This window comes from Seriola dumerili, unplaced genomic scaffold, assembly GCF_002260705.1.
Source record: "Seriola dumerili isolate Sdu_G_001 unplaced genomic scaffold, Sdu_1.0 BDQW01000111.1, whole genome shotgun sequence".
NCBI classification, from domain to species: Eukaryota; Metazoa; Chordata; class Actinopteri; order Carangiformes; family Carangidae; genus Seriola; species Seriola dumerili.
In genome coordinates this window covers 1,437,670-1,452,138 of record NW_019174366.1, presented here as the reverse complement: position 1 = coordinate 1,452,138, position 14,469 = coordinate 1,437,670, and the positions used below count along the sequence as shown (strand labels likewise).

At 43.6% G+C, this 14,469-nt stretch overlaps 1 protein-coding gene and 2 long non-coding RNA genes across 3 annotated transcripts in view; 2 read left to right on the top strand and 1 right to left on the bottom strand.

Annotated features, from left to right (window-relative positions):
- Window positions 1–1,915: 1,915 nt before the first annotated feature.
- zcchc4 (zinc finger CCHC-type containing 4) overlaps window positions 1,916–14,469 on the top strand; it is a 16,333-nt gene continuing 3,779 nt past the window's right edge. The window contains exons 1-7 of the mRNA XM_022747876.1: window positions 1,916–2,088; window positions 2,530–2,648; window positions 2,729–2,811; window positions 3,164–3,436; window positions 4,228–4,308; window positions 8,241–8,313; window positions 8,387–8,537. Coding sequence (XP_022603597.1) covers window positions 2,004–2,088; window positions 2,530–2,648; window positions 2,729–2,811; window positions 3,164–3,436; window positions 4,228–4,308; window positions 8,241–8,313; window positions 8,387–8,537 — 865 coding nt within the window. The 5' untranslated portion in view covers window positions 1,916–2,003. The remainder of the gene's footprint in view (window positions 2,089–2,529; window positions 2,649–2,728; window positions 2,812–3,163; window positions 3,437–4,227; window positions 4,309–8,240; window positions 8,314–8,386; window positions 8,538–14,469) is intronic.
- LOC111223638 lies at window positions 9,164–14,018 on the bottom strand. Its single transcript, XR_002665183.1, has 3 exons — window positions 13,962–14,018; window positions 13,085–13,165; window positions 9,164–9,216 (listed from the first exon to the last, which is right to left on the bottom strand). It is a non-coding gene; the product is annotated as an uncharacterized LOC111223638 (long non-coding RNA).
- On the top strand, window positions 11,396–11,789 carry LOC111223637. The gene is made up of 3 exons (XR_002665182.1): window positions 11,396–11,459; window positions 11,543–11,562; window positions 11,665–11,789. It is a non-coding gene; the product is annotated as an uncharacterized LOC111223637 (long non-coding RNA).

The window sequence follows — 14,469 nt, the reverse complement described above, 5'->3', positions numbered from 1 at the left end:
GAAGAAATTTACAGCTTCCCGTCTTACGCCCGATAACCTCGAGCATCTAGTGTCTGCTTTGCTTCAGCATCCATCACACTGCTATTGAGCACAGTCCTCGGGCCACTGCGCTGGTGCGCAGGGTACATGGGAATTGTAGTCTTCAAGAAAGAAAACAACCATTCTAATGAGCAACGTGCTCCTGGTTTGGGACTACAAGACTGTTGAGTGTGAACAAACTGCAGTGTGAAAGAGAGGGTCAGTAACACAACTGTATTTCAGTTCATGTTTGTTTATGCAATGTATTAGCCTGATGAATGCTTCTTTAAATTGTCTTAAACTTTTCTGTAAAGACAGAAGGTATTGAACATTCACTTGATTTGAAGCAGTTCATCCACTAGGACAGGCTGATTCAGGTCGACAGAGCTGTTCGTATACTGAATTTTGGTTTGAGGTTCTGCATCCACACCCAGGTATGACAGTTTCACAGCAATAATTATTGCCAGAGCTTTTATTTCCTCCTTGTTTTTATTGAAATTTATCAAAAGAATGTTTTGTTATACACATAAACATCATTTCAGATTATTATTAAAATATACGAGGAATAAGGAAATTAACTATCTTAATATTCAGGTATAATAGTTCAAATGTTTACAGAATAAATGATAAGGTTAAGAAAGTAAATAAATAAATAAACAAATTACAATTGTTTGACAAAAAGAAACAAACAAACAGAGAAAAAAACCCCTCAAGGTCCAGGTCAAGGTCTTGAAAAAACTGTTCATAAACAGAATGGAATCCATGTTAAAAGACAAAGAGTTAGTAATACATGTCCATTGTGATTGAAAATAAATTCCCAAACAGAAAAATCACCAGATTGCAGAACACATTCTGGCTGTGTTTTGGTTTTTGGCCAATGAGCTTTTACTGTGACAAAATATATATTATGTAATTTCTGCGTGACTTAGAGTGTCACCTGTGGGTAGAAGTGGGTGTGGATTTGTCTATAAAAAAAGGCAATACGGAAAGGAGAAATAGGAAATCCTGCTGCATGTATAGAGGAACATCTTAGAAATAGGTGAGGTAATTATGCAAATGTATACACTGATGGATCTAGAGATCCAGAAAGCAGAGAGATGAGTTTTGGTTTATATGTATATGTGTTCAAATATGCCAGAGTAAAGGGTTGCCTGCTTAGATATCTATGTTCTCTGCAGAACTCGCTTTACACTGTGGCAGGTGGAAGAAGGGGGGTTTAATAGAGTTGTTTTGTGTTCCGATTCGTTAGAAGACCAGACGTAGTTATGGAGATGGTAATGATGGTATTTAAAGTGGAGAGACAGGGATGTAGTGTGGGTTTTCTGTGGGTGCTAGCACATTGGGGCTGAGGGTAATGAGGTGGTGGATTGGGTAGCCAGGGCTAGTTTAGACAGGGATTATGTAGATGCCCACTCACCATTTGGCAGGATGGAGTGCTGTAGCATAATCACTGAGAGACTGAATTATCTATGGCAGCAAGAGTGGGATGCAGACAATGGAGGAAGGAAACTATACAACATACAGCCGTCAGTAAAACCTGGCAACAGAGTGACCATGCCTAAGAAAGATGCATCAAGCTGACAAGGCTAAGACTGAGACACTGTGGACTGGTAAGTGGTTTGGTGCTTGTGGGGGAGCATAGAGCGTGCAACACGTCATGATGCAGAGAAAGGAGGAGGTTATTCATGGACCTTGGCAAAATGGGACGTTTTCTGTTAGAACAATGCTTGATGACGGGGTGCTTTCAGAAATAGAGAGCTAGGGAGGTAATTCACTTCCTCAAATCCACACTGTTAAAGTAGCAATTACGTTGTTACGCCAGTGGGAGGCAGCAATGCGCTAAATCGTGCCCAGTCTACCCGAAAGAAGAAGAAGAAGAAGAAGACTCAGTGTCATGGCTTCCACTCTTGCTTCACTTTGCCAGGTTAAACTCTCGTGTTGACAAAGTTTAAATTACAGTTCACTTACTTTGTCACCATAGCAACATGGACATGGCCGAAGATAACGACAGTTTTGGAATATGCTTTATTCTTCCAGAGGGCGGTAAAACAGCGCCTTGTTGCCCACATGGTAAGTCTGAATGTACAGGACAACCATAGTAGACAAGTCAGTGATATAACTAACTGCCTTAGGAAATCGCTTATCTCAAAGTTGACTTGTTTTTTGGTATATGTCCACAGTTTGTATAATATACCTTACGGCATGTTACGAACAAATATGGCGTTTTGATAAATTCGGCGTGTTGATACAAATATAAAACAGCTCGTACAGCCACGAAATCTTCACTTTAAAACGGCTTCGCGCTAGAAGCTCAGAGGGTGTATTGTGACAGAAAAAAAGACAGTGCGAATTAAGTGTATCTAAGCTTCAAGCTGAATTTTAGCTGACTACACACAGCTTCTTTTCCGCTGTGTGTGTCTGTAAGCATTTAAGGAAATAAACACGTTACTGGACTGTGGAAGCACCAGACAGAATAACATACAAATACCGCTGCCACGTGTGTTTTGCCAGGTCCAACCTTGCTGTTTGAGAAAGTCGGCAAAGGAGGAGAGACAGGCAGGAGGTTTTATGCCTGCTCAGCTTGTAGAGACAGGAAAGACTGCAGCTTTTTCCAGTGGGAAGATGACAAGGTCAGCTCCGTCATATCATCATGTCTATTACCTGTGTAATCCAGTGAACTCTCATTCATTTCAATTCATTTGCTTTGAAGGTGTCAGAGGCCAGGCTTTTGGCCAGAGAAACAGAGAACCAGTCAAAGAGACCAGTGTTCAGCCAGCAGGAGTACTGGACCAGGTGAGAAGTCAACTGCAGCCTGAAGAAGAGGCTAGTTTATGGTAGCCCCCCTGATCCAGAAGGTATACTACACTTTCTTAGCTGACAACAAACTGGGAAAAACCAGCTGATAGAGAAAGTTGTCTTTTATTGCAGTCTATACAATCTTTAAGCAGAGGGTTCATATTGTCTGTATTTATTGGTTATTGGTAAACATGGCACAGATTATTAAAAGGGGTTTGTTATTATCAGCTTGATCTCGGCTGATCGTGTACATGATTTAGATGGTTTGTAAGGTCAAATCAACATGACCTAATTCAGAATAAGTGAACATACGAACAGATTTTAAGCCTCACTCTAACTTGTCCCTCAGGTTCAGGAAGTTTGCCTCCCTCCCGCTAGATGAGAAGAAATTCTGTCTGAATTGCCAGATTCTGCTCCTGCCAGGAGAGCATGCTGCCCACTCCTCCCACAGATGCACAGCCATCACCACAGCCCAGCTGAGGAAGCCAAGTGCACTGCTGTGTCCTCTGGACAACAAGAAGAAGAACGCCCAGTACCTGTTCACGGAGCGCAGCTCACACTTTCTGCTGGACACCTTAGCTGGGCAGGGGTACAGGAAGGTCCTGTGTGTGGGCACACCCAGGTGAGGGAGACATTTAGTTAGAAGATACACAAACACTTGTTTAAAGTATGCCTGTCTTAAAGGGTTGCTTCAGCCAAATCACAAAAACAGATCTCTTCTTCTAAAAGCAGTATTATGTTGCCACAAGTTTTTATGCCTCTGTGCCAGTGACAGTCAGAGCCAGAGGAATTATGGTTTCAGGTTTTCTGTCTGTCCGTCCCATTCTTATGAATGCAGTATCTCAGTAACGTCTTGAAGGAATTTCTTCAAATTTGGCAAACACATCGGCTTGGAATCAAGTATGAATTAGAATTTGGTGGTCAAAGGTCACAGTAACCTCACAAAAGAACACAACCATAACTCACAAATTCATACACTAATTATGACATGATTTAACTCAAATGTCTAACAGGATAAAATTATGAAGTGATGACATTTATTTATTGTAGTTGTTTTCTTTAGATGTTGACTTTTTTCATGTGCAGTGTTCAAAGAACGGAAAAATAAGCGTGTCCTGGTGGCCTAGTAGTATAATAGTAACATAATCACATGTACTCAGTTTGGTCAGTGGACAGTTAGTGTGCTGAGGTGGTTTAGAGGTTTTTCACCAGTAAAATTTTAAAGAAAATACAAAATAAAATACCATATAAAAAATTTGTCATATTTAAAACAGTTATTGACAGAAGTTTCTGATACCGGCATTAGTCATAAAAATCAATGAAAACAATTTCAGTATTGGTAACAAAATTCAGTCAAATGACTAAGATTTTAAAGAAATGGATTTTATTGATGATTGTTGGTGTTTGTGTCAGACTCCAGGAGCTGATCAAGCTGCGAAACCTGGAGCAGAAACATGAGCCAATGAAGACTCTGCTGCTGGACATTGACTTCAGGTTAGTTTGTCTTATCATGGTACGTTCAACTCTACAATTGTTCTGACTTAATAAAAAAGGCTGTACATCATCATTAGCAGGACATCAGGTAGAGTCCACATCACTGTCCAGCATGAAACAGCCCTGAACATCACAGGGTGTTGAGATGACAGATCTCCAGGTGGTTCGGCCACACCTGGTTCTGTGGTGGTCTCAGGAAGCGTATGGCGGGGTACAGGGGCTCAGTGAACTGGTGATGAGCCCTGTCGAACACAGGTGTCATGGCTGCTGAAAACTTTTGCAGGACAACCATGTTGTCTGCGTCATAAAATATCACCTGACCCTTATCATACCTGACCCATACTCCCACCTTTCCGAGCGCTGTTTGCCCGACGCCCTGACACGATACATGCCGGTCGTTGTGCCAGGCAGACAGATTACTGTCCCTGAGCTCCACGCACCACGAGTTCCTGTTTCGGCCCAGTTTGGCACCCTTGTCCCGCCCCTTCCTCTGCAGGCTGGTGTAGGCTACGCCCACAGCCCAGGTGGAGCAGCACCGTACATCGACCTCCCAGTAACTCTGACCTGCCGCGAGGGGAGATGAACCTAGAGCACAGCATACTCTGTCAAATTGAAGAGGATTCTCCGGAGCTGAGCGGCCAGAGCCTGAGAAGGACATGCCCCGCCCCTCGCAGGTCACTGTGATCTGGCTATGGCACGTCTGCCTGTCAATCACCACAGGGGATGAATCTGAAACGAAACACAGAGAACCCAGAGTCTTGTATGACATTTCGATCTGACCATACATGAGTGTCTTAACGCTTTTACTGCTGCATTCATTTGATTGGTAGTAGTTTGGTGATCTGGTTTCGTGGTGAGGAGGAGGTCGTTGGACAAGCAAACTGATCACATGGTGATATTTGGGACCAGTATGACCTGAGTTCCTGAACTGATGAGTACAATCAAAGATTGAAAGGTTACTGAATTCAGCACTAGTCCAAGCAACCATCAAAATGGTAAACAAGCAACAGCACTAGTCCAAGCAACTTTTGAATCTTTTGATTCTCTACAGACATGTATCAGAGGTTACACCGTGACTCTGTATCAAAATGGAAATATGACATCACGTGCTATGGTAGAAGACGCTTGCCCCGACTACAAGGATAGATATTGTAATGACGGAGTCAAAGCAAATCCAAAACTTAAACTACCTTCTGCTGGTTAATACCAGCCAACAACATGTTAACAAAAGTTTTGCAGAGAACATTGACTCATTCTTCTCATGTCCTCAAATGAACCCGACCTGACACACTACAACACCCTGCTGCCCTCATTGACTGATGGAGAAGTAAATGCCTCAGTACCTAACAGTAGAGTCTTCCTCTGCAGCTGGGCTCTCAGGTTTCTGGAGATGGAGGATAATGTTTTAAGAAGCTTCTCGAATCTCTCCTCATTCAGTCTGATTTGCTTTTCAGAGGCGTCTGGCTTCTTTGGACTGTGATCAGGGAGAGGTGGAGGAAGTTAGAAACAACATAGTCAGAAGTCTACATCAGAGCTGTATAGGAGATGGAGCTGAAAACCTTTTCATGTGATTTACCTCAGATTCTCAGACTGACCCTGAGAGGAGACACAAACAGAAACGCTGATTAAAACAGCAGGAAAATAGTTTTGAAACTGTAGTACTGAGAGACTGAATCAGACCTTCCCATCTTCCTCTGCTGTCGAGCTCTTGCTCAGTGCGCTCTGGGTGCTGCTGATGCTCTTGGTGACCTGGTCCTGGTGCTGTTTCCACTTCTTCAGAACCTGGTCCAGTCTGGTTCTGGTCTGTCTCAGGTCCAGCTCCAGAGAGTCTAAGACGGCCTGCTCGTCCTGCTTCAGGATGGCCACCATGTTCTCAAAGCGCTCACGGACCTGCTGCTTCATCATCTCTGTGCTCCTCTACAGGGAGGAACATGGAGCGTATTTGAAGTCTTGGTGGGTCTGATGTCTGTGTAGTAAATTGTCTTAAGTACAAGTAGAGAGGGTCTGGATCCATACTTACAGAGAGATCTGTGCTGCGTTTTTTCAGAGACTGGATGTGGGCTTCGGTCTTGGCTCTTTCTGCCTGTAGATCCTCCAAACGTCTGGACAGCTGCTCCTGCAGAGAGCAGAGTCACAGTCACCAGAGCACAGGCTCCAGCTCTAAAAGGACTGGATCCTACATTACCCATAATGCAGCTCAATGGTGTCTTTCAGTAGACCCTCCCTACTTCCTAAATACCCAGAATTGTTAAACCCCACATCTCCAGTTTGTAACACAGAGTTGCTGTTTAAAAAAGAAAAAAAAAAGTAGTTTCAAGCCCAGTCCAATATAACAATGACATCATCCCCCCATCTAACACCAGGTCACATGCTAAAGACAACATTTATTTACAAAGAGGCTAAAAGAAGAAAACAAAGGAAAAAGCTGGATCTCGTGCTTGAGAGTGAGAGAGAATATGAGCAGAGTAAGAACCCAGCCCACACCGTCCGTCATCAGTGTCGTGCACCTCGATGAAAACACATAGAACAGACACACAAACAAAATAACAGCAGGACGCAGAATGATGCGAAACAGGTGACTCTTCTGCGTCTTCAGGAAACAACAGCAAATAGACAGAAGAGAAGCAAACACAGAATCACTACAAGCCGTACAGAACACAGCAGAAGCTTGTTGGGGGACACCGACTGCACCCAAACTGCATGGTGGGACATACAGTACACCTTCTCATTTGTCTTGGTCCATTGCGATTCAAAAGGTGCTCGCTGTACTTACTCACAGGTTGACAGTACGTGCAGTTTGTTGTAAGTGCTATTCGCTGACTGAGCTGCAGCAGCACGGTTCAGCCTCAGTTAGAGGCTGCTTGTACTCTGGCTGTTTCTTCACATCCTCACATGACATTTCTTGAGCAGCAGGTCATTTCTGATGCCGGCTCCATGCAGATGAGACAGGTGTGATATCGGTCACATCACTATGCTTTGGAAATCTCACCACACTCATGTTTACCTGAGAGGGCTTTCCATCTTTGGCTTTCTTCCTCTGTAGCTTTGGTGAGCGTGGGAACGGTTGAACGACCCTGTCACAGTTGAAATCCAGGGGAGTGAAGCTTAGTCCGTCCTGCAGTACAGAGTGGGCTCCTGCAGAGGGCGCCGCAACACCGCTCTGCACTGACTGAGCCATTGTTGACTGTCCATTACCAACAGATAATGACTCTCTTTCTGCCATGTCTGATGAGTGAACAAAACAACAACCAGATGTTGAACCTCTAGCTGAATAATTCTTCCTGTGTTTTTGCCTTGGCTGTTTGCAGAGTAAACCAGTTCTCCAGGTTTTTGAAAAGTCTGTGAAAACCTGTTTTTGTCGTGAGTCCATGACAGTGTTATTGCAAAGACCCTGTCGGGGCCATGGCCTCACTTCCTCTGCAGCTAAAAACAAATCTGTTACAAAAACATTTTCACTACTGTAAGTTTACTCTTCATATTTGGCACATTTAGCATGAAGAGTCAGATAATTAGTTTACTGTGGAATAACCTTTAGACCTTTACCTGCTAAAGAAAGTAAATGTGTTATATTCATTGTTCAAAATTAAATACAGACTAAATTATATTCTTTGAAAAATGGTTAAATAATGTTTTTTAGCTGTTCTTACCTGAGATCTGCTCGCCTGTCTCTCCCCGCTGTGTGTTTCTGTAAAGAATGTGCAGGGTGGAAGTATAGAGAGGGTGTGTTCCTGTTTGACAAGCCTCAGCCTGCAACTCCTTATCGTTACCAGGATACACTTGAGATCAGCTGTGCGTTTGCTATCTTTATGTGCATGTACAGATAAGTTCAGACTTGCTGTGGTTTTTCAGCCTGATATTAATACTTAGAGGAAACGGAACAGAAGACAATCTGTTAGTATTTAATGCTGAAAAAACATTACCCTCTGTTTCAGATATGCCCAGTTCTACAGCCAGGATGAGTTCTGTCACTACAACATGTTCAACCATCACTTTTTTGGCGGAGAGGTAGGAGTTAAAACACTTCATTTCCATGTTTTCCATTTTCAGTCCTGTATAATGAGGCTTTGTCGCTTGACAGGCCTCCAGTGCAGTCCTGCAGTCCTTCCTCAGAGAGTGTGACGGGGAGAAGGTGGTGATGGTGGCTGACCCTCCATTCGGCGGTCTAGTGAAGCCTCTGGCCAACACTTTCTCTCTGATCTCACAGACATGGAGGAAGCTGCAGAGCTCTGGTCAGTGTCTGAACTTTTATCCTCTCTATATCTGTCATATTTTTTTTTTTCCAATAACAATTAACTCTGTGTTTTATTGAGCTCTGTTCAGGTCAGATCTCTTTGTCCCACAAGAGGGAATTATTGTCACACCTTAAGAATGATTAAAACCACATAACAATAATGCAACAGGACATTAAAAGTACAAATACTATACAGACAATGGGTGGGTGGACCAGAAGCAGTTTCCCAATTTATACCAAGAATCTGGAGGGTTCTTTTTTCCTTCATCATTTATAGGGGCCTTGACTTGAACAGAGCTCAATAAAACACAGAGTTAATTGTTATTGAAAAAAAAAAAATATGACAGATATAGAGAGGATAAAAGTTCAGACACTGACCAGAGCTCTGCAGCTTCCTCCATGTCTGTGAGATCAGAGAGAAAGTGTTGGCCAGAGGCTTCACTAGACCGCCGAATGGAGGGTCAGCCACCATCACCACCTTCTCCCCGTCACACTCTCTCTGAGGAAGGACTGCAGGACTGCACTGGAGGCCTGTCAAGCGACAAAGCCTCATTATACAGGACTGAAAATGGAAAACATGGAAATGAAGTGTTTTAACTCCTACCTCTCCCGCAAAAAAGTGATGGTTGAACATGTTGTAGTGACAGAACTCATCCTGGCTGTAGAACTGGGCATATCTGAAACAGAGGGTAATGTTTTTTCAGCATTAAATACTAACAGATTGTCTTCTGTTCCGTTTCCTCTAAGTATTAATATCAGGCTGAAAAACCACAGCAAGTCTGAACTTATCTGTACATGCACATAAAGATAGCAAACGCACAGCTGATCTCAAGTGTATCCTGGTAACGATAAGGAGTTGCAGGCTGAGGCTTGTCAAACAGGAACACACCCTCTCTATACTTCCACCTGCACATTCTTTACAGAAACACACAGCGGGGAGAGACAGGCGAGCAGATCTCAGGTAAGAACAGCTAAAAAACATTTTTAACCATTTTCAAAGAATATAATTTAGTCTGTATTTAATTTTGAACAATGAATATAAACATTTACTTTCTTTAGCAGGTAAAGGTCTAAAGGTTATTCCACAGTAAACTAATTATCTGACTCTTCATGCTAAATGTGCCAAATATGAAGAGTAAATTACAGTAGTGAAAATGTTTTTTAACAGATTTGTTTTTAGCTGCAGAGGAAGTGAGGCCATGGCCCGACAGGGTCTTTGCAATAACACTGTCATGGACTCACGACAAAAACAGGTTTTCACAGACTTTTCAAAACCTGGAGAACTGGTTTACTCTGCAAACAGCCAAGGCAAAAACACAGGAAGAATTATTCAGCTAGAGGTTCAACATCTGGTTGTTGTTTTGTTCACTCATCAGACATGGCAGAAAGAGAGTCATTATCTGTTGGTAATGGACAGTCAACAATGGCTCAGTCAGTGCAGAGCGGTGTTGCGGCGCCCTCTGCAGGAGCCCACTCTGTACTGCAGGACGGACTAAGCTTCACTCCCCTGGATTTCAACTTGTACAGGGTCGTTCAACCGTTCCCACGCTCACCAAAGCTACAGAGGAAGAAAGCCAAAGATGGAAAGCCCTCTCAGGTAAACATGAGTGTGGTGAGATTTCCAAAGCATAGTGATGTGACGATATCACACCTGTCTCATCTGCATGGAGCCAGCATCAGAAATGACCTGCTGCTCAAGAAATGTCATGTGAGGATGTGAAGAAACAGCCAGAGTACAAGCAGCCTCTACTGAGGCTGAACCGTGCTGCTGCAGCTCGTCAGCGAATAGCACTTACAACAAACTGCACGTACTGTCAACCTGTGAGTAAGTACAGCGAGCACCTTTTGAATCGCAATGGACCAAGCCAAATGAGAAGGTGTACTGTATGTCCCACCATGCAGTTTGGGTGCAGTCGGTGTCCCCCAACAAGCTTCTGCTGTGTTTCTGTACGGCTTGTAGTGATTCTGTGTTTGCTTCTCTTCTGTCTATTTGCTGTTGTTTCCTGAAGACGCAGAAGAGTCACCTGTTTCGCATCATTCTGCGTCCTGCTGTTATTTTGTTTTGTGTGTCTGTTCTATGTGTTTTCATCGAGGTGCACGACACTGATGACGGACGGTGTGGGCTGGGTTTTACTCTGCTCAATATTCTCTCTCACTCTCAAGCACGAGATCCAGCTTTTTCCTTTGTTTTCTTCTTTTAGCCTCTTTGTAAATAAATGTTGTCTTTAGCATGTGACCTGGTGTTAGATGGGGGGATGATGTCATTGTTTATATTGGACTGGGCTTGAAACTACTTTTTTTTTTTCTTTTTTAAACAGCAATTTTGTGTTACAAACTGGAGATGTGGGGTTTAACAATTCTGGGTATTTAGGAAGTAGGGAGGGTCTACTGAAAGACACCATTGAGCTGCATTATGGGTAATGTAGGATCCAGTCCTTTTAAGAGCTGGAGCCTGTGCTCTGGTGACTGTGACTCTGCTCTCTGCAGGAGCAGCTGTCCAGACGTTTGGAGGATCTACAGGCAGAAAGAGCCAAGACCGAAGCCCACATCCAGTCTCTGAAAAACGCAGCACAGATCTCTCTGTAAGTATGGATCCAGACCCTCTCTACTTGTACTTAAGACAATTTACTACACAGACATCAGACCCACAAGACTTCAAATACGCTCCATGTTCCTCCCTGTAGAGGAGCACAGAGATGATGAAGCAGCAGGTCCGTGAGCGCTTTGAGAACATGGTGGCCATCCTGAAGCAGGACGAGCAGGCCGTCTTAGACTCTCTGGAGCTGGACCTGAGACAGACCAGAACCAGACTGGACCACGTTCTGAAGAACTGGAAACAGCACCAGGACCAGGTCACAAGAGCATCAGCAGCACCCAGAGCGCACTGAGCAAGAGCTCGGCAGCAGAGGAAGATGGGAAGGTCTGATTCAGTCTCTCAGTACTACAGTTTAAAACTATTTTCCTGCTGTTTTAATCAGCGTTTCTGTTTGTGTCTCCTCTCAGGGTCAGTCTGAGAATCTGAGGTAAATCACATGAAAAGGTTTTCAGCTCCATCTCCTATACAGCTCTGATGTAGACTTCTGACTATGTTGTTTCTAACTTCCTCCACCTCTCCCTGATCACAGTCCAAAGAAGCCAGACGCCTCTGAAAAGCAAATCAGACTGAATGAGGAGAGATTCGAGAAGCTTCTTAAAACATTATCCTCCATCTCCAGAAACCTGAGAGCCCAGCTGCAGAGGAAGACTCTACTGTTAGGTACTGAGGCATTTACTTCTCCATCAGTCAATGAGGGCAGCAGGGTGTTGTAGTGTGTCAGGTCGGGTTCATTTGAGGACATGAGAAGAATGAGTCAATGTTCTCTGCAAAACTTTTGTTAACATGTTGTTGGTGGTATTAACCAGAAGAAGGTAGTTTAAGTTTTGGATTTGCTTTTGACTCCGTCATTACAATATCTATCCTTGTAGTCGGGGCAAGCGTCTTCTACCATAGCACGTGATGTCATATTTCCTTTTGATACAGAGTCACGGTGTAACCTCTGATACATGTCTGTAGAGAATCAAAAGATTCAATGGTTGCTTGGACTAGTGCTGAATTCAGTAACCTTTCAATCTTTGATTGTACTCATCAGTACAGGAACTAGAGTCATACTGGTCCCAAATATCACCATGTGATCAGTTGTCTTGTCCAACGACCTCCTCCTCACCACGAAACAACATCACCAAACTACTACCAATCAAATGAATGCAGCAGTAAAGCGTTAAGACACTCATGTATGGTCAGATCGAAATGTCATACAGACTCTGGGTTCTCTGTGTTTCGTTTCAGATTCATCCCTTGTGATTGACAGGCAGACGTGCCATAGCCAGATCACAGTGACCTGCGAGGGGCGGGGCATGTCCTTCTCAGGCTCTGGCGCTCAGCTCCGGAGCATCCTCTTCAATTTGACAGAGTATGCTGTGCTCTAGGTTCATCTCCCCTCGCGGCAGGTCAGAGTTACTGGGAGGTCGATGTACGGTGCTGCTCCACCTGGGCTGTGGGCGTAGCCTACACCAGCCTGCAGAGGAAGGGGCGGGACAAGGGTGCCAAACTGGGCCGAAACAGGAACTCGTGGTGCGTGGAGCTCAGGGACAGTAATCTGTCTGCCTGGCACAACACCGGCATGTATCGTGTCAGGGCGTCGGGCAAACAGCGCTCGGAAAGGTGGGAGTATGGGTCAGGTATGATAAGGGTCAGGTGATATTTTATGACGCAGACAACATGGTTGTCCTGCAAAAGTTTTCAGCGGCCATGACACCTGTGTTCGACAGGGCTCATCACCAGTTCACTGCACCTGTACCCCGCCATACGCTTCCTGAGACCACCAAGAACCAGGTGTGGCCGAACCACCTGGAGATCTGTCACCTCAACACCCTGTGATGTTCAGGGCTGTTTCATGCTGGACAGTGATGTGGACTACCTGATGTCCTGCTAATGATGATGTACAGCCTTTTTTATTAAGTCAGAACAATTGTAGAGTTGAACGTACCATGATAAGACAAACTAACCTGAAGTCAATGTCCAGCAGCAGAGTCTTCATTGGCTCATGTTTCTGCTCCAGGTTTCGCAGCTTGATCAGCTCCTGGAGTCTGAACACAAACACCAACAATCATCAATAAAATCCATTTCTCTAAAATCTTAGTCATTTGACTGAATTTTGTTACCAATACTGAAATTGTTTTCATTGATTTTTATGACTAATGCCGGTATCAGAAACTTCTGTCAATAACTGTTTTTAAATATGACAAATTTTTTTATATGTATTTTATTTTGTATTTTCTTTAAAATTTTACTGGTGAAAAACCTCTAAACCACCTCAGCACACTAACTGTCCACTGACCAAACTGAGTACATGTGATTATATTACTATTATACTACTAGGCCACCAGGACACGCTTATTTTTCCGTTCTTTGAACACTGCACATGAAAAAGTCAACATCTAAAGAAAAACAACTACAATAAATAAATGTCATCACTTCATAATTTTATCCTGTTAGACATTTGAGTTAAATCATGTCATAATTAGTGTATGAATTTGTGAGTTATGGTTGTGTTCTTTTGTGAGGTTACTTGTGACTTTGACCACCAAATTCTAATTCATACTTGATTCCAAGCCGATGTGTTTGCCAAATTTGAAGAAATTCCTTCAAGACGTTACTGAGATACTGCATTCATAAGAATGGGACGGACAGACAGAAAACCTGAAACCATAATTCCTCTTGGTCTGACTGTCACTGGCACAGAGGCATAAAAAACTTGTGGCAACATAATACTGCTTTTAGAAGAAGAGATCTGTTTTTGGTGATTTGGCTGAAGCAACCCTTTAAGACAGGCATACTTTAAACAAGTGTTTGTGTATCTTCTAACTAAAATGTCTCCCTCACCTGGGTGTGCCCACACACAGGACCTTCCTGTACCCCTGCCCAGCTAAGGTGTCCAGCAGAAAGTGTTGAGCTGCGCTCCGTGAACAGGTACTGGGCGTTCTTCTTCTTGTTGTCCAGAGGACACAGCAGTGCACTTGGCTTCCTCAGCTGGGCTGTGGTGATGCTGTGCATCTGTGGAGGAGTGGCAGCATGCTCTCCTGGCAGGAGCAGAATCTGGCAATTCAGACAGAATTTCTTTCATCTAGCGGGAGGGAGGGCAAACTTCCTGAACCTGAGGGGACAAGTTAGAGTGAGGCTTAAAATCTGTTCGTATGTTCACTTATTCTGAATTAGGTCATGTTGATTTTGACCTTACAAAACCATCTAAATCATGTACACGGCAGCCGAGATTCAAGCTGATAATAGCAAACCCCTTTTAATAATCTGTGCCATGTTTACCAATAACCAATAAATACAGACAATATGAACCCTCTGCTTAAGATTGTATAGACTGGCAATAAAAGACAAC